Below are 16359 nucleotides of genomic sequence, written 5' to 3'. Positions count from 1 at the left end.
AGAGATATAAAAATTAGAAAATGATACACAGCACAGCCAACCCAGCATGTCATTCCCAACCCCTCCTACACCTACGGTGTTGTGTTTTACACTTCAGGGCCACCGTGCAAACTGTTTAGAAATGCAGTTCCTCTGAACCCATCACCCTAAAATGAGGTCAGATTACTGAACAAGTGAAGACCAAGTAAGTAACTTCAGATACCTCAGTCCACCTCACGAAACACATAGTAGCATGCAAATTCACTGTTACAACACCTATTATTTCTTTAACAGCAGTCCAACAACTACATAACTTAAAGTCATCTTCAAACACAACAGTCATTTTAACATTCATTAATTGAACTCCATAGTTTCAAGTAAAGAGTCCATTTTAGTTTTCTATATATATACAGAGAATATATCTACTTTATTTGTTTGCACATAAAGGGGAGGGATTTCTAACAGTTTTTCTACTTCATATAGTAGATTTCATACATTTGGTGTCCCAGGAAGCTATAAATAGGATGTTATAGGATGCAAATAAAGCACATTGTTACTGAAATTTTAGCTCATGGAATGGAGTTAAGTGTTTGTGCTTTCTTTCGTAAGTTATTATGCTTGTTTTTTAACTAAAGTTTTCCAACAGTTCCACACATTCACACTAAGTGCTGCCCTGTTGACTGTAGCTCTGTGTCATCCTCATCTCTGCACAGTTTAAATTCATAATGATTCATTTTGTCATCGTTCATGTATTCCCAGTGATGCAAGCTAGTAATGACGGGTCCCATTGCAAGATTTTTTTATGAGCCCTATTCATTGCGCAGAGTCATGCAAGAACACATACAGACACGCAACCACAATATTAGAGACCGCTCTCTTTAAAATGAACCACTATGAAAACTCAATACCGTGAATAAGCCACTATAAGGCTACATGCTATGCCAGCAGCGACCCAAGTCATACAACAGATAACAGGCTGGCACGGCAGCCAATCAGAGCGCATACACCCTCCAAAAACTAATGTATAGCCTACTCACCTAATGTTATTCAAATGGCATCCAACAAACCTTGTGCTGTTCAAAATCCTTAACGATGTCCATCTCTCTGGCTCTGGTGTCCCCTAACTGACAGGATAGCTAGTGTTTCTACTAGTGACTGTAAAGGCCTTATTAATTTAACTGTAAGATGTGTTCACCTTTCTTAAAGTTAGTTTGAGTGTGGGGGTAAAATATATTTGCACAGTTCAGCTCATTTTTTATGAAGGATTTGACACCATAACTGTCAGTAGAAAAAGTGTCTGAAACCACTGACTACTACTACTGTGATACTTTAGAATCAAATGTTGCAGGAGCTATTCACAGACTGCATGGCCAGTGTAATAACATTTACTGTCCAGAATGGAGTATCAGTCAGATACTGTATATTTAATACACAGTTTGTCAACGTATTTTATTCACGTTACATTAAGACAACATCACTTAAGGCAAGGCAAGTTTATTTATATAGCACATTTCAGCAACAAGACAATTCAAAGTGCTTTACATAAAACATTAAAAGCATTGAGATTAAAACAAACACATTATAGAAGGACATTTAAATACAATTTAAAAAAACAGTAATTAGAGAGCTAAGAGAAGAGAAAACAATAATAAGCTACAATAGAATAAGACGGGTATAACATACAAGAATAAAAGTTAAAGTGCAGTATTGTCAGGTGGGGAAGCAGGAGTGGACCCAAACGCAGAGGCCAGAATGCAGATTAGATGAAAAAATCCTTTAATCGTGGATGGTCATGAACAGGCAAACAGAGCTGAACAGAACTAGACCAAACAAACAAAACGATCCAACAAGGACTGAACAGAAAACCAGAACTTCAAAAGAAACTGAACTAACGAGGAGATGAGGTGCAGGTGGGGAGATGGGTGGAGAACTCAGGAGAGGGGAGTGAACATACAGGGAGCTGATTGGCTGAGGAAACTCAGGGAGCAGGGCAGGGCTGACGAGGCTAACACAGGGCAGGTATGGGGAAAACCGAGCAGGGCCGGGCTAACGAGTCCAAATGCAGGGCAGGTGTGGAGGAGTACATGAACACACAAGGGAAACAGAGAACAGAACAGAAAACAAAAACCCAGAAAACAGACTCAACGCCACCTACACTAACCCATCCAAGACTAACCACGAACACAAACCCAAGTACACAACCCAACAAACTAATAATGCAGTCCTCTAAACCCACCATCCGAATCATAAACAAAACCATATGATCAGAAGGACTGACAACAGGAGTGCAAACCCGGAGACCCCAAAGAACACATAAAGTCCAGGCAGGGTGTGACACAGTATAAGAAATTAATAATTATTTGATTTAATAAAAGGCAGCAGCAAACAGAAAAGTCCTCAGTCTTGATTTAAAAGAACCGAGAGTTTCAGAAGACTTGCAGTTTTCTGGGAATTTCTTCCAGATATGTGACGCATAAAAACTGAATGCTGCTTCTCTATGTTTAGTTTTTACTCTGGGAACAGAAAGCAGACCTGTCCCAGACGACCTGAGAGGTCTGGATGTTTCATAACGTAGCAGCAGATAAGAAATGTATTTTGGTCCTAAACCATTCAGTGCTTTATAAACCCACAGCAATATTTTGAAATCAATTCTTTGACAGACAGGAAGCCAGTGTAAAGATCTGAGAACTGGAGCGATGTGATCAACTTTCTTGGTCTTAGTGAGGACTCAGCAGCGCTCTGAATCAACTGCAGCTGTCTGATCGACTTTTTTAGGGAGACCTGTAAAGACAGCGTTACAGTAGTCGAGTCTCAAGATAAATACATGGACAAGTTTTTCCAAATCCTGCTGAAACATAGGTCCTTTAATCCTTGATATATTCTTACGGTGATAGTAGGCTGACTTTGTAATTGTCTTAATGAGGCTGTTGAAATTAATCTCTTTAAATCTCTCTAGTCTGTAACGTAATTGTGACGGGGCGCCGGTGAACGCTCCGTCATGCCCTAACCGTCGTGCGTTTCTCTCTCTCTTGGCCGGAGAGAGAGCGCCGGTGCCGGAAGCGCACAGCGCTCAGCGCTGCCACTGTTCCTGCGGAGCCATGCTCCGGTTAACACTGTTTCTTGCAGGCCTGCACTTGTGTCCCGCGGTCCTGCACTTCCACAAACTTTTCTCCACTGTCCGAACTCTTTTTTTCACGCTAGGCGTTCGAGGGTGCACACTCGGCGCTGACGCGACACACACACACATACACACTTACCTGATGCCGCTGCCTCTGGTTGCCTCCGGGCACGGGCCAAACCGAGGCACTTCCTAGACACACCATAAATAGCGCTTGGTGGCACGCTTAAGAGGGTCATGTGACCGAGGACCATACTAGTAACATTGAATGGACTGATATTTTATGATTTATTCTGGTTTGGGGGTATTTGGCCATAGCTGTATGGAGGGCGATTAGTGCCATTTTTCCTTTATGTGAAGTGTATCATTGATTTCTGAATTTATGTTTGTTGTGTTGCTAAATTTGAACGTAGGACGCTATAATTTGTGAATTGGTTTGCCCAGGGGAGGGGCTAAGAGTATATAAGGGGAGCTCTGCTCATTTAGGGTTGTTGGTTTTTGGTTCTTGGCTGAGTAGCAATGTGGGTGACTAGCTGCCAGTGTAAGTCCAGTGAAACCTGTCTTGTAAATATTTTTTTTTTTTGTTGTTGTTGGTTTTTTCCACCTCTGCACTGTAAATATTTTTGCCACTCCGTCACTCTTGTTTGAGATCTTGGCGTGATTAAAAAATCACCACACTGAAGTTTTCTCATCGTCTGAGCCATCATTGGTACCTCCGTGAAAGCGAACCCACAACAGTAATCTCTTTAAATGCTTGCTTGTTTGAGTGGAAATGCTGAATCTTCTTGCAGTATCCCACACTGATCATTCACAAGTTAAACAGATGGTAGCCTGGTTGAACCTGGTGGCCACTGACCATGTGACCACACAGTTTGAACACATACGTTCCTGCACTGTGTGAGTCCACAGCATGAATTTATTATGAGGCCTGGATACTTGACTCAAAGATGGCGCCTATTCAAGGGAATGAGAATTGCTCGCCTGGCAAATGAACTAAAAAACTTTCTAGCTTCCGGGTTTACTTCTAGGTTGTGTGACCCACTGACCCATCTGGCCCATCAGACTTTAAATTGGGATGACATCAGACATGGATTTTAAAATCGCTTTTCCAGGCTCTAGGAAAGTTTTACAAATACAAAACCTTCATAGACTTCTTTTTTATAATGGTGGTCTATGGGGAAAATGCTCTTTGGGCCGCAGGGGCCACTGAGCAAACTTGACAGCAAGGATGAGCGATGCCACCATATCCAGTTATTATTATGCATTCAAGGTCCACAGTAACAGATCAGGTTAATGGGTTGAATATGGATGACCTTCCAAACTAAAGGTATAAAATCTGCTGCACTGCTGATCTAGACATTGCCATTCCTTAAGCCACACCACTAGGATGGCTCAAAATATGACAAAGAAAACACAATCATTTTGTAAATTTCAGTTAAGCATGTTAGTCAGTAAGCTGTTGTTAATGCTTACTTAAAGATCCCCTCCAGACATGTTTTAAGATGTTTAATACTTTACTTTGAATAATAGTTTGTTTATAATATTTGTATATAATAGAAGGAAGAAACTTTCCACTTTCAGCAGACAAATGTGCAAACTCTGCACATACATCATTCAGTACAGTGAAGCTCAAATATCCAAGTGAAGGAACGATAAGCAAAACATTTTTGAGTGGAAGAGGACATATTAATATAATTTACTAGAGAAGAGCTGTGTTTTGGTGTTTGACAGTAGGACATTCTTACACACAACTAGCATCGTGTAAAGAACAACAATGGAAGCTTAAGAGATGATGAACTCATGTGGATTTTTGTTAAAGCCCTTTATTTTTTGTCACATAGTAGATAACAGAACATCAGGCTGACTGACTCCATCTTGTGGTCACATAACAGAGCACTTGCAGAGAATGATACACATCTTAGCATATTGTCTCTAAAGGCAAATTTGTTTTGTTTTAACTAAAACATTTATTTAACAGATATTAAACAGTTTTGTCTTTGTAATTAAAAAGCACATTGAAGCGAGATAACATATGCAACATGTCTGCAGAAAATGATTTGTTTTGCAGATGGAAATGTTCTTAATATGGCAATCTCCAAATGTACTGATCTTCTTCTTTCATTGATAATTGATTCAGAAACAAAAAACTAGATAATTAATAGAGAAGTATCCTGTGCCATCAACGTAATAAACACTCATGAGTACTAAAATATAAATTTACATTAAAAATTGAATATGTTTTGTCGATGAGATTTGTTCTTGGGTTGATGATTTATGAGAAACGAGGACTGGAGGGTTCAGGTTAGCTGTCACTTTCACATCCTTCAACTGTTTGAAAAGAGCAAAGCCTCTAGTTTGATGGCAGTGTTGTTCAGCGCAGATGGCAGATTCTGTTATACAATACCAGCCACACTTTCTCATTCAAATGAATGGGAAGGTGAAAACGGTGCTGTGGCATTGTCAGCTGTACCAGTATACCACCAAGAAACTACTGGTCCTAGAGAGAGAGAGAGAGAGAGAGAGAGAGAGAGACAGAGAGAGAGAGAGAGAGAGAGAGAGAGAGAGATACAACTATTAACTAAAAATACTGTAAGTTACAATACTAGTAACCGGCTACTCCACAATGACCAAATTAAGATGTTGAAAACTTAGATAGATTAAGATTAATGTCAAGATATAACTTTTGGAGGATTCACAGTATTGTAATTACAAGACAGAAATTGAATAAATAAAAATCAATCAAATTCAGTCTTACCAGGAAGCCACATCCTCTGAATTTCTTTGCACATCCTCTCGTCTTTAGTACTACCTCTTCTGCAGGGTTCTTACGAAGGTGAAATCTCTTCACCTTTAACAAAAGAGCAATATTATAAGAAAATGCCTTATTTCCCCCATCTACTGTTTCACTGAACATTTGTAATCTTCTACTTAATAATAGATAGATAGAAATGGCTCCAAATAAAAAAAAAACAACCAACATTTTGTTTTTTATTTCTCTGTGTCAACATGTTGGACAGACCTAAACAGACAGACCTAAATCAAGGATGTTACAATACAAGAAAACCTCCTTGCATATAATTTACATGAGAAGGAACTTTTGCACCCACTAGTAACCGGCTACTGCACAATGACCAGATCAAGATGTTGAAAATTAAGATAAATTAAGATTAATGTCAAGATATAACTTTCGGAGGATTCACAGTATTGTAATTACAAGACAGAAATTGAATAAATAAAAATCAATCAAATTCAGTCTTACCAGGAAGCCACATGCTCCGGGCTTCTTTGCACATCCTCTCTTCTTTAGTACTACCTCTTCTGCAGGGTTCTTAGGAAGGCGAAATCTCTTCACCTTTAACAAAAGAGCATTATTATAAGAAAATGCCTTATTTCCCCCATCTACTGTTTCACTGAACATTTGTAATCTTCTACATAATAGATAGATAGAAATGGCTGCAAATCAAAAAAAAAAATTCTCTGTGTCAACATGTTGGACAGACCTAAACAGACAGACCTAAATCAAGGATCTTACAACACAAGAAAAGCTCCTTGCAGTCAGTGACCAGCAGTGGATCTTCTTACCAGCTCAGTAGACTGTTGTTGTTGATCATCTTTCACCAGAGCGGCTGCATCTGTAGAAGTGAAGGCTGTGATGAGCAGGAAAGCCTGCAGACACAACAGAACCAGCAGTACACCTCTGTCCATGGCTGACGGACTGAAGGCCAAAGGAAGCCCACGTTTATAACGCTCACTGGAACTGACAAGACAAAGATGAAGCAACAACAGGATGTAATCTTTCACTATCACCAAGATGCAAGTCATCAGCAGCTACACACTTACAGTTGAGATGTAATGGTAACAAGGAAGTGACATTATTGGGGTTTTATAAAAGCAAAAAGCCGATTTTAATGTTTAACATAAAAAAATCTACACAGCAAAGACATTAACCTTTAGTTGAGAGAGGAAAAATTGAAACCAGCTCATTTCTGGCATTTTCGCTTAAAGAGGACTAAAATGATTATTTAATTATCAAAATGGTTACCAATTCATTTTCTGTTGAATTCATCAACTAATGATTTCTGCTCCTACAATATAAAACACATATTTTAACTAACACCTCCTTTCTCATCTTGACTGTTGTAGGTCAGTGCAGCTGGATTGGCCTTCTGACACATGACCCCATTCCTGCCACAGTTTCTGCTGGACCTCATGGTATTTTTTTATTTCTGTCTATAAAAATTCAAGTACAATAACACACTCAGTAAAACTGTCATTGACTATCTTCTGTTGCCATTGACCTGCAGTGGTAGCATGTATTTTTTGTCAGGACCTCCACCCTTGTATGGGCGAGATTGTGGTTTTGTTTAAATAGTGAAAAAGTCAACACATCCTGTTTTGTGCTCCAACTCAGCACTTATGCCGCACTTACGTCTGGCAACACTTCAAATGAAATTGTGGGCAGTTTTTAAATGTATATTTAAATGTAAATAACAGACATAAAAAAAGAAGAGATATAAAAATTAGAAAGTGAAACACCCCAGCATGTCATTCCCAACCCCTCCTACACCTACGGTGTTGTGTTTTACACTTCAGGGCCACCGTGCAAACTGTTTAGAAATGCAGTTCCTCTGAACCCATCACCCTAAAATGAGGTCAGATCACTGAACAAGTGAAGACCAAGTAAGTAACTTCAGATACCTCAGTCCACCTCCCAAAACACATAGTAGCATGCTTATTCACTGTTACAACACCTATTATTTCTTTAACAGCAGTCCAACAACTACATAACTTAAAGTCATCTTCAAACACAACAGTCATTTTAACATTCATTAATTGAACTCCATAGTTTCAAGTAAAGAGTCCATTTTAGTTTTCTATATATATACAGAGAATATATCTACTTTATTTGTTTGCACATAAAGGGGAGGGATTTCTAACAGTTTTTCTACTTCATATAGTAGATTTCATACATTTGGTGTCCCAGGAAGCTATAAATAGGATGTTATAGGATGCAAATAAAGCACATTGTTACTGAAATTTTAGCTCATGGAATGAAGTTAAGTGTTTGTGCTTTCTTTCGTAAATTGTTATGCTTGTTTTTTAACTAAAGTTTTCCAACAGTTCCACACATTCACACTAAGTGCTATCCTGTTTACTGTAGCTCTGTGTCATCCTCATCTCTGCACAGTTTAAATTCATAATGATTCATTTTGTCATCGTTCATGTATTCCCAGTGATGCAAGCTAGTAATGACGGGTCCCATTGCAAGATTTTTTTATGAGCCCTATTCATTGCACACAGTCATGCAAAAACACATACAGACACGCAACCACAATATTAGAGACCGCTCTCTTTAAAATGAACCACTATGAAAACTCAATACTGTGAACAAGCCACTATAAGGCTACATGTTACACCAGCAGCGACCCAAGTCACACAACAGATGACAGGCTGGCACGGCAGCCAATCAGAGCACATACACCCTCCAAAAACTAATGTATAGCCTACTCACCTAATGTTATTCAAATGGCATCCAACAAGCCTTGTGCTGTTCAAAATCCTTAACGATGTCCATCTCTCTGGCTCTGGTGTCCCCTAACTGACAGGATAGCTAGTGTTACTACTAGTGACTGTAAAGGCCTTATTAATTTAACCGTAATGAAATGTTCAATATATATTCTTCGGATTCTTTTTGTCTCTCTAACTTTGACATTAAATGGTTTTGCCAGTAAGATGTATTCACCTTTCTTAAAGTTAGTTTGAGTGTGGGGGGAAAAGGATTTGACACCATAACTGTCAGTAGAAAAAGTGTCTGAAACCACTAACTACTGCGACTACTTTGATACTTTAGAATCAAATGTTGCAGGAGCTGTTCACAGACTGCATGGATTTTAAAATCGCTTTTCTAGGCTCTAGGAAAGTTTTACAAACACAAAACCTTCATAGAATTATTTTTTATAATGGTGGTCTATGGGGAAAATGCTCTTTGGGCCGCAGGGGCCACTGAGCAAACTTGACAGCAAGGATGAGCGATGCCACCATATCCAGTTCTTATTATGCATCCAAGGTCCACAGTAACAGATCAGGTTAATGGGTTGAATATGGATGACCTTCCAAACTAAAGGTATAAAATCTGCTGCACTGCTGATCTAGACATTGCCATTCCTTAAGCCACACCACTAGGATGGCTCAAAATATGACAAAGAAAACACAATCATTTTGTAAATTTCAGTTAAGCATGTTAGTCAGTAAGCTGTTGTTAATGCTCCCTATATGCTGGCAGCCCGCCCCTCCAACAGGACCCCCCAACCCTCCTGAGAGAAACAAAATATGTTTATTTATGTTATTTGTTTTATTTAGAAAGTAGAAACATGAACAAAATAATTTCAATCAAATTTACTTAAAGATCCCCTCCAGACATGTTTTAAGATGTTTAATACTTTACTTTGAATAATAATTTGTTTATAATATTTGTATATAATAGGAGGAAGAAACTTTCCACTTTCAGCAGACAAATGTGCAAACTCTGCACATACATCATTCAGTACAGTGAAGCTCAAATATCTGAGTGAAGGAACGATAAGCAAAACATTTTTGAGTGGAGGGGGACATATTAATATAATTTACTAGAGAAGAGCTGTGTTTTGGTGTTTGACAGTAGGACATTCTTACATACAACTAGCATCGTGTAAAGAACAACAATGGAAGCTTAAGAGATGATGAACTCATGTGGATTTTTGTTAAAGCCCTTTATTTTTTGTCACATAGTAGATAACAGAACATCAGGCTGACTGACTCCATCTTGTGGTCACATAATAGAGCACTTGCAGAGAATGATACACATCTTAGCATATTGTCTCTAAAGGCAAATTTGTTTTGTTTTAACTAAAACATTTATTTAACAGATATTAAACAGTTTTGTCTTTGTAATTAAAAAGCACATTGAAGCAAGATAACATATGAAATATGTCTGTAGAAAATGATTTGTTTTGCAGATGGAAATGTTCTTAATATGGCAATCTCCAAATTTACTGATCTTCTTTCATTGATAATTGATTCAGAAACAAAAAACTAGATAATTAATAGAGAAGTATCCTGTGCCATTAACGTAAGAAAACACTCATGAGTACTAAAATATAAATTTACATTAAAAATTGAATATGTTTTGCGATGAGATTTGTTCTTGGGTTGATGATTAATGAGAAACGAGGACTGGAGGGTTCAGGTTAGCTGTCACTTTCACATCCTTCAACTGTTTGAAAAGAGCAAAGCCTCTAGTTTGATGGCAGTGTTGTTCAGCGCAGATGGCAGATTCTGTTATACAATACCAGCCACACTTTCTCATTCAAATGAATGGGAAGGTGAATACGGTGCTGTGGCGTTGTCAGCTGTACCAGTATACCACCAAGAAACTACTGGTCCTAGAGAGAGAGAGAGAGAGAGAGAGAGAGAGAGAGAGAGAGACAGAGAGAGAGAGAGAGAGAGAGAGATACAACTATTAACTAAAAATACTGTAATTTACATGAGAAGAAACTAATGCACCCACTAGTAACCGGCTACTGCACAATGACCAGATTAAGATGTTAAAAACTAAGATAGATTAAGATTAATGTCAAGATATAACTTTTGGAGGATTCACAGTATTGTAATTACAAGACAGAAATTGAATAAATAAAAATCAAACAAATTCAGTCTTACCAGGCCCATACATCCTCCGGGCAGGTCTGCACATCCTCTCCTCTTTAGTTTTACTTTTCCTGCAGTTTGCTGAGGAGTCCATCTCTTCACCTTTAACGAAATTAACATTAACACATATAACATTGTTACAAGAAAATGCCTTATTTTCCCCATCTACTGTTTCACTGAACATTTGTAATCTTCTACATAATAATATATAGATAGAAATGGCTGCAAATCAAAATTCTCTGTGTCAACATGTTGGACAGACCTAAACAGACAGACCTAAATCAAGTATCTTACAACACAAGAAAAGCTCCTTGCAGTCGGTGACCAGCAGTGGTCCTTCTTACCAGCTCAGTAGACTGTTGTTGTTGATCATCTTTCACCAGAGCGGCTGCATCTGTAGAAGTGAAGGCTGTGATGAGCAGGAAAGCCTGCAGACACAACAGAACCAGCAGCACACCTCTGTCCATGGCTGATGGACTGAAGGCCAAAGGAAGCCCACGTTTATAACGCTCACTGGAACTGATAAGACAAAGATGAAGCAACAACAGGATGTAATCCATTACTATCACCAAGATGCAAGTCATCAGCAGCTACACACTTACAGTTGAGATATAACAGTAACAAAGTTGTGACATTATTGGGGTTTTATAAAAGCAAAAAGTCAATTTTAATGTTTAATTTCAAACAAAACTACACAGTAAAGAAATTTACCTTTAGTTGAGAGAGGAAAAATTCTCCATACTTGTATCCAGAGGTGGGCTCAGGTGGTTCTGGGTCACCCATCAGAGCTCAGGCCCACCCAATGACACGTCCTCTAACACACATATATGGTCAGGAGCAGAGTGACTGAATATCAAACAATTAGATATTTTTTTCAATGTTTTCTAGATTCTAAATTCTAAATGTATATATTTATGGGTCTTGTTTTGGGTCTTGTTTACCACTTGATGATCATTCTGTTTATGTATGGCAGCAGCTACATTTTGTAAAACTGCCAGCAGCTCAGCTGTCCATGAGAACTTTCATATTTAAAACAATTGTTTGACATTTTGGGAAATAGGTCTATCCACCTTCTTGATGAGTCACACACAAACACACACACAGACACACACACACACACACACCGACTATGTTTTGCAATATTTATATTGCAAAACAATTCAATTGAACAAAACATTGTTACTAAGGGAGGGGAAAGTTTTACTTCTACTTACTGAAAGGTTTGCTGAACTAAAAAAGTTTCTAGCCTCCGGGTTTACTTGCAGGTTGTGTGACCCACTGACCCATCTGGCCCATCAGACTTTAAATTGGGATGACATCAGACATGGATTTTAAAATTGCTTTTCCAGGCTCTAGGAAAGTTTTACAAACACAAAACCTTCATAGACTTCTTTTTTATAACGGTGGTCTATGGGGAAAATGCTCTTTGGGCCGCAGGGGCCACTGAGTAAACTTGACAACAAGGATGAGCGATGCCACCATATCTAGTTCTAATTATGCATCCAAGGTCCACAGTAACAGATCAGGTTAATGGGTTGAATATGGATGACCCTCCAAACTAAAGGTATAAAATCTGCTGCACTGCTGATCTAGACATTGCCATTCCTTAAGCCACACCACTAGGATGGCTCAAAATATGACAAAGAAAACACAATCATTTTGTAAATTTCAGTTAAGCATGTTAGTCAGTAAGCTGTTGTTAATGCTCCCTATATGCTGGCAGCCCGCCCCTCCAACAGGACCCCCCAACCATCCTGAGAGAAACAAAATATGTTTATTTATGTTATTTGTTTTATTTAGAAAGTAGAAACATGAACAAAATAATTTCAATCAAATTTACTTAAAGATCCCCTCCAGACATGTTTTAAGATGTATAATACTTTACTTTGAATAATAATTTGTTTATAATATTTGTATATAATAGGAGGAAGAAACTTTCCACTTTCAGACTTTCCACAGACAAATGTGCAAACTCTGCACATACATCATTCAGTACAGTGAAGCTCAAATATCCAAGTGAAGGAACGATAAGCAAAACATTTTTGAGTGGAGGGGGACATATTAATATAATTTACTAGAGAAGAGCTGTGTTTTGGTGTTTGACAGTAGGACATTCTTACACACAACTAACATCATGTAAAGAACAATAATGGAAGCGTAAGAGATGATGAACTCATGTGAATTTTTGTTAAAGCCCTTTATTTTTTGCCACATAGTAGATAACAGAACATCAGGCTGACTGACTCCATCTTGTGGTCACATAATAGAGCACTTGCAGAGAATGATTCACATCTTAGCATATTGTCTCTAAAGGCAAATTTGTTTTGTTTTAACTAAAACATTTATTTAACAGATATTAAACAGTTTTGTCTTTGTAATTAAAAAGCACATTGAAGCAAGATAGCATATGAAACATCTCTGTAGAAAATGATTTGTTTTGCAGATGGAAATGTTCTTAATATGGCAATCTCCAAATTTACTGATCTTCTTCTTTCATTGATAATTGATTCAGAAACAAAAAACTAGATAATTAATAGAGAAGTATCCTGTGCCATCAACGTAATAAACAGTCATGAGTACTAAAATATAAATTTACATTAAAAATTGAATATGTTTTGCGATGAGATTTGTTCTTGGGTTGATGATTTATGAGAAACGAGGACTGGAGGGTTCAGGTTAGCTGTCACTTTCACATCCTTCAACTGTTTGAAAAGAGCAAAGCCTCTAGTTTGATGGCAGTGTTGTTCAGCGCAGATGGCAGATTCTGTTATACAATACCAGCCACACTTTCTCATTCAAATGAATGGGAAGGTGAAAACGGTGCTGTGGTATTGTCAGCTGTACCAGTATACCACCAAGAAACTACTGGTCCTAGAGAGAGAGAGAGAGAGAGAGAGAGAGAGAGAGAGAGAGAGAGAGAGAGAGAGAGAGAGAGAGAGAGAGAGAGAGAGAGAGAGAGAGAGAGAGAGAAAGAGAGAGAGAGAGAGAGATACAACTATTAACTAAAAATACTATAATTTACATGAGAAGAAAGCATTGCACCCACTAGTAACCGACTACTCCACAATGACCAAATTAAGATGTTGAAAATGAAGATAGATCAAGATTAATGTCAAGATATAACTTTTGGAGGATTCACAGTATTGTAATTACAAGACAGAAATTGAATAAATAAAAATCAATCAAATTCAGTCTTACCAGGCCGATAAGTGATCCGATCGGTATTTCCTTGTCTTTTTCTTTTCCTGCAGTTTTCTTTTCTTCTTCTTTTGCTTCAGTTTGCTGAGAAGTCCCTCTCTTCACCTTTGACAAAATTAACATTAACACATATAACATTGTTACAAGAAAATGCCTTATTTTCCCATCTACTGTTTCACTGAACATTTGTAATCTTCTACATAATAATAGATAGATAGAAATGGCTGCAAATCAAAAAAAAACATTTTGTTTTTTATTTCTCTGTGTCAACATGTTGGACAGACCTAAACAGACAGACCTAAATCAAGGATCTTACCACACAAGAAAAGCTCCTTGCATATAATTTACATGAGAAGAAACCATTGCGCCCACTAGTAACCAGCTACTGCACAATGACCAGATTAAGATGTTGAAAACTAAGATAGATTAAGATTAATGTCAAGATATAACTTTTCGAGGATTCACAGTATTGTAATTACAAGACAGAAATTGAATAAATAAAAATCCATCAAATTCAGTCTTACCAGGAAGCCACATCCTCCGGGCAGGTCTGCACATCCTCTCGTCTTTAGTACTACCTCTTCTGCAGGGTTCTTAGGAAGGCGAAATCTCTTCACCTTTAACAAAAGAGCATTATTATAAGAAAATGCCTTATTTCCCCCATCTACTGTTTCACTGAACATATGTAATCTTCTACTTAATAGATAGATAGAAATGGCTGCAAATAAAAAAAAACACAACACAAGAAAAGCTCCTTGCAGTCGGTGACCAGCAGTGGATCTTCTTACCAGCTCAGTAGACTGTTGTTGTTGATCATCTTTCACCAGAGTGGCTGCATCTGTAGAAGTGAAGGCTGTGATGAGCAGGAAAGCCTGCAGACACAACAGAACCAGCAGCACACCTTTGTCCATGGCTGATGGACTGAAGGCCAAAGGAAGCCGACATTTATAACGCTCACTGGAACTGATAAGACAAACATGAAGCAACAACAGGATGTAATATATCACTATCACCAAGATGCAAGTCATCAGTAGCTACACACTTGCAGTTGAGATGTAATGGTAACAAGGAAGTGACATAATTGGGGTTTTATAAAAGCAAAAAGTCAATTTTAATGTTTAGTTTTAAAAAAAACTACACAGCAAAGAAATTTACCTTTAGTTGAGAGAGGAAAAATTGAAACCAGCTAATTTCTGGCATTTTCGCTTAAAGAAGACTAAAATGATTATTACATTATCAAAATGGTTACCAATTAAATTTGGTACGGTGTTGTGTTTTGCACTTCAGGGCCACCGTACACACAAAAGTGCTGATAATAAGAATTAATCATACATCAGGGATGTGCAGAGGGCCCAGTATTTGTAAATAAATAAAAGTGGAAAGAGACTTAAAAATCCTGTTTCTGTTTTCATTGCACCTTTAATTTTAGAAAATGAAAGTGTTACAATAAGTGTTCATGAATAAACCACCTTACGAAGGAGGTCCCCACACTGGGTCTTGAACTGGAGTCTCCCAGATCATAGACGACTGCGCTGACTACTGAACTAAAACTTTACTCACCGCCTCATTGCAGACAGACCTCTACCTATTTATACATCCATAACACAGAGATGGCACAGTGTGTAACATGTAGAGAAGAACTTCAAAGGTGATTCTTGCTTTACGCTTTTCATTTATTGCCTATTTTTCCAACCTAACTTTGTGGAAAGGAGAAGAGAAACAACAGGTTATGGCGAGTCCCTTGGGAGCACTTCACATGTTTCAGTAGCTCAGCTTTATCTCTGGGGAACACCCCCAACTCCAGGAGTGATGTCCAAAGGAAATGTGCGTCATGCAGCAGATGAGCGTGACTCCCCTTGTTGAGACTTGCTGATAGACGTAACAGCGGAGCAGAGGAGAGAGACTGAGATAACGATGTAACCGTCCTGCACTCTGGTATTTGACTGAGAAGCTCCACTGCAGAAGCTCTGTGTTTGCTACCTTGCTAAAGGAAACATAAACACAGGAGATCCTCAAAACTCATATTGTTTTAAAGATTTTCTAAAAAAAACCCCATGTGCATAAGTCAACACTGCATGGTTCCAAAAGGCGTAATTGTTTCGAGCTAATGGTCCGAACTAAAATAATGCACGAACATATTTACTCAACGTTTATGATTAAATATTTACTGTCAAACAGTCACATTAAAGCTTACTTGTAATATTGATTTAATTTGTTTGTTTGTCTAGTTGCTTAATTCAAGTTGTTCTCTTCTATGTAAACAAAGTGTGTCTTGGACAATATGTTCAGTACATATATTATATTTTACGTTATATTATATTTGACATAAAAAGATGATTGGTTCATTGATTGATTCAATGTCACTGCGGTCTTTGCGT

General features: G+C 38.0%; 1 protein-coding gene across 1 annotated transcript in view; it reads right to left on the bottom strand.

Annotated features, from left to right (window-relative positions):
- Positions 1-16359, bottom strand: part of LOC137194414 (uncharacterized) — a 74067-nt gene that overhangs the window by 41185 nt on the left and 16523 nt on the right. Inside the window, exons 4-7 of the mRNA XM_067606293.1 lie at positions 14506-14598; positions 10796-10885; positions 6357-6449; positions 5853-5945 (exon numbers count right to left, since the gene is read on the bottom strand). Of these exons, the coding sequence (XP_067462394.1) occupies positions 5853-5945; positions 6357-6449; positions 10796-10885; positions 14506-14598 (369 nt within the window). The remainder of the gene's footprint in view (positions 1-5852; positions 5946-6356; positions 6450-10795; positions 10886-14505; positions 14599-16359) is intronic.

The sequence above is a fragment of the Thunnus thynnus genome, chromosome 12 (genome assembly GCF_963924715.1).
Source record: "Thunnus thynnus chromosome 12, fThuThy2.1, whole genome shotgun sequence".
In the NCBI taxonomy this organism is placed as follows: domain Eukaryota; kingdom Metazoa; phylum Chordata; class Actinopteri; order Scombriformes; family Scombridae; genus Thunnus; species Thunnus thynnus.
Note: the sequence above shows the minus strand (reverse complement) of the source record. Positions and strands in the feature narration are given on the sequence as shown.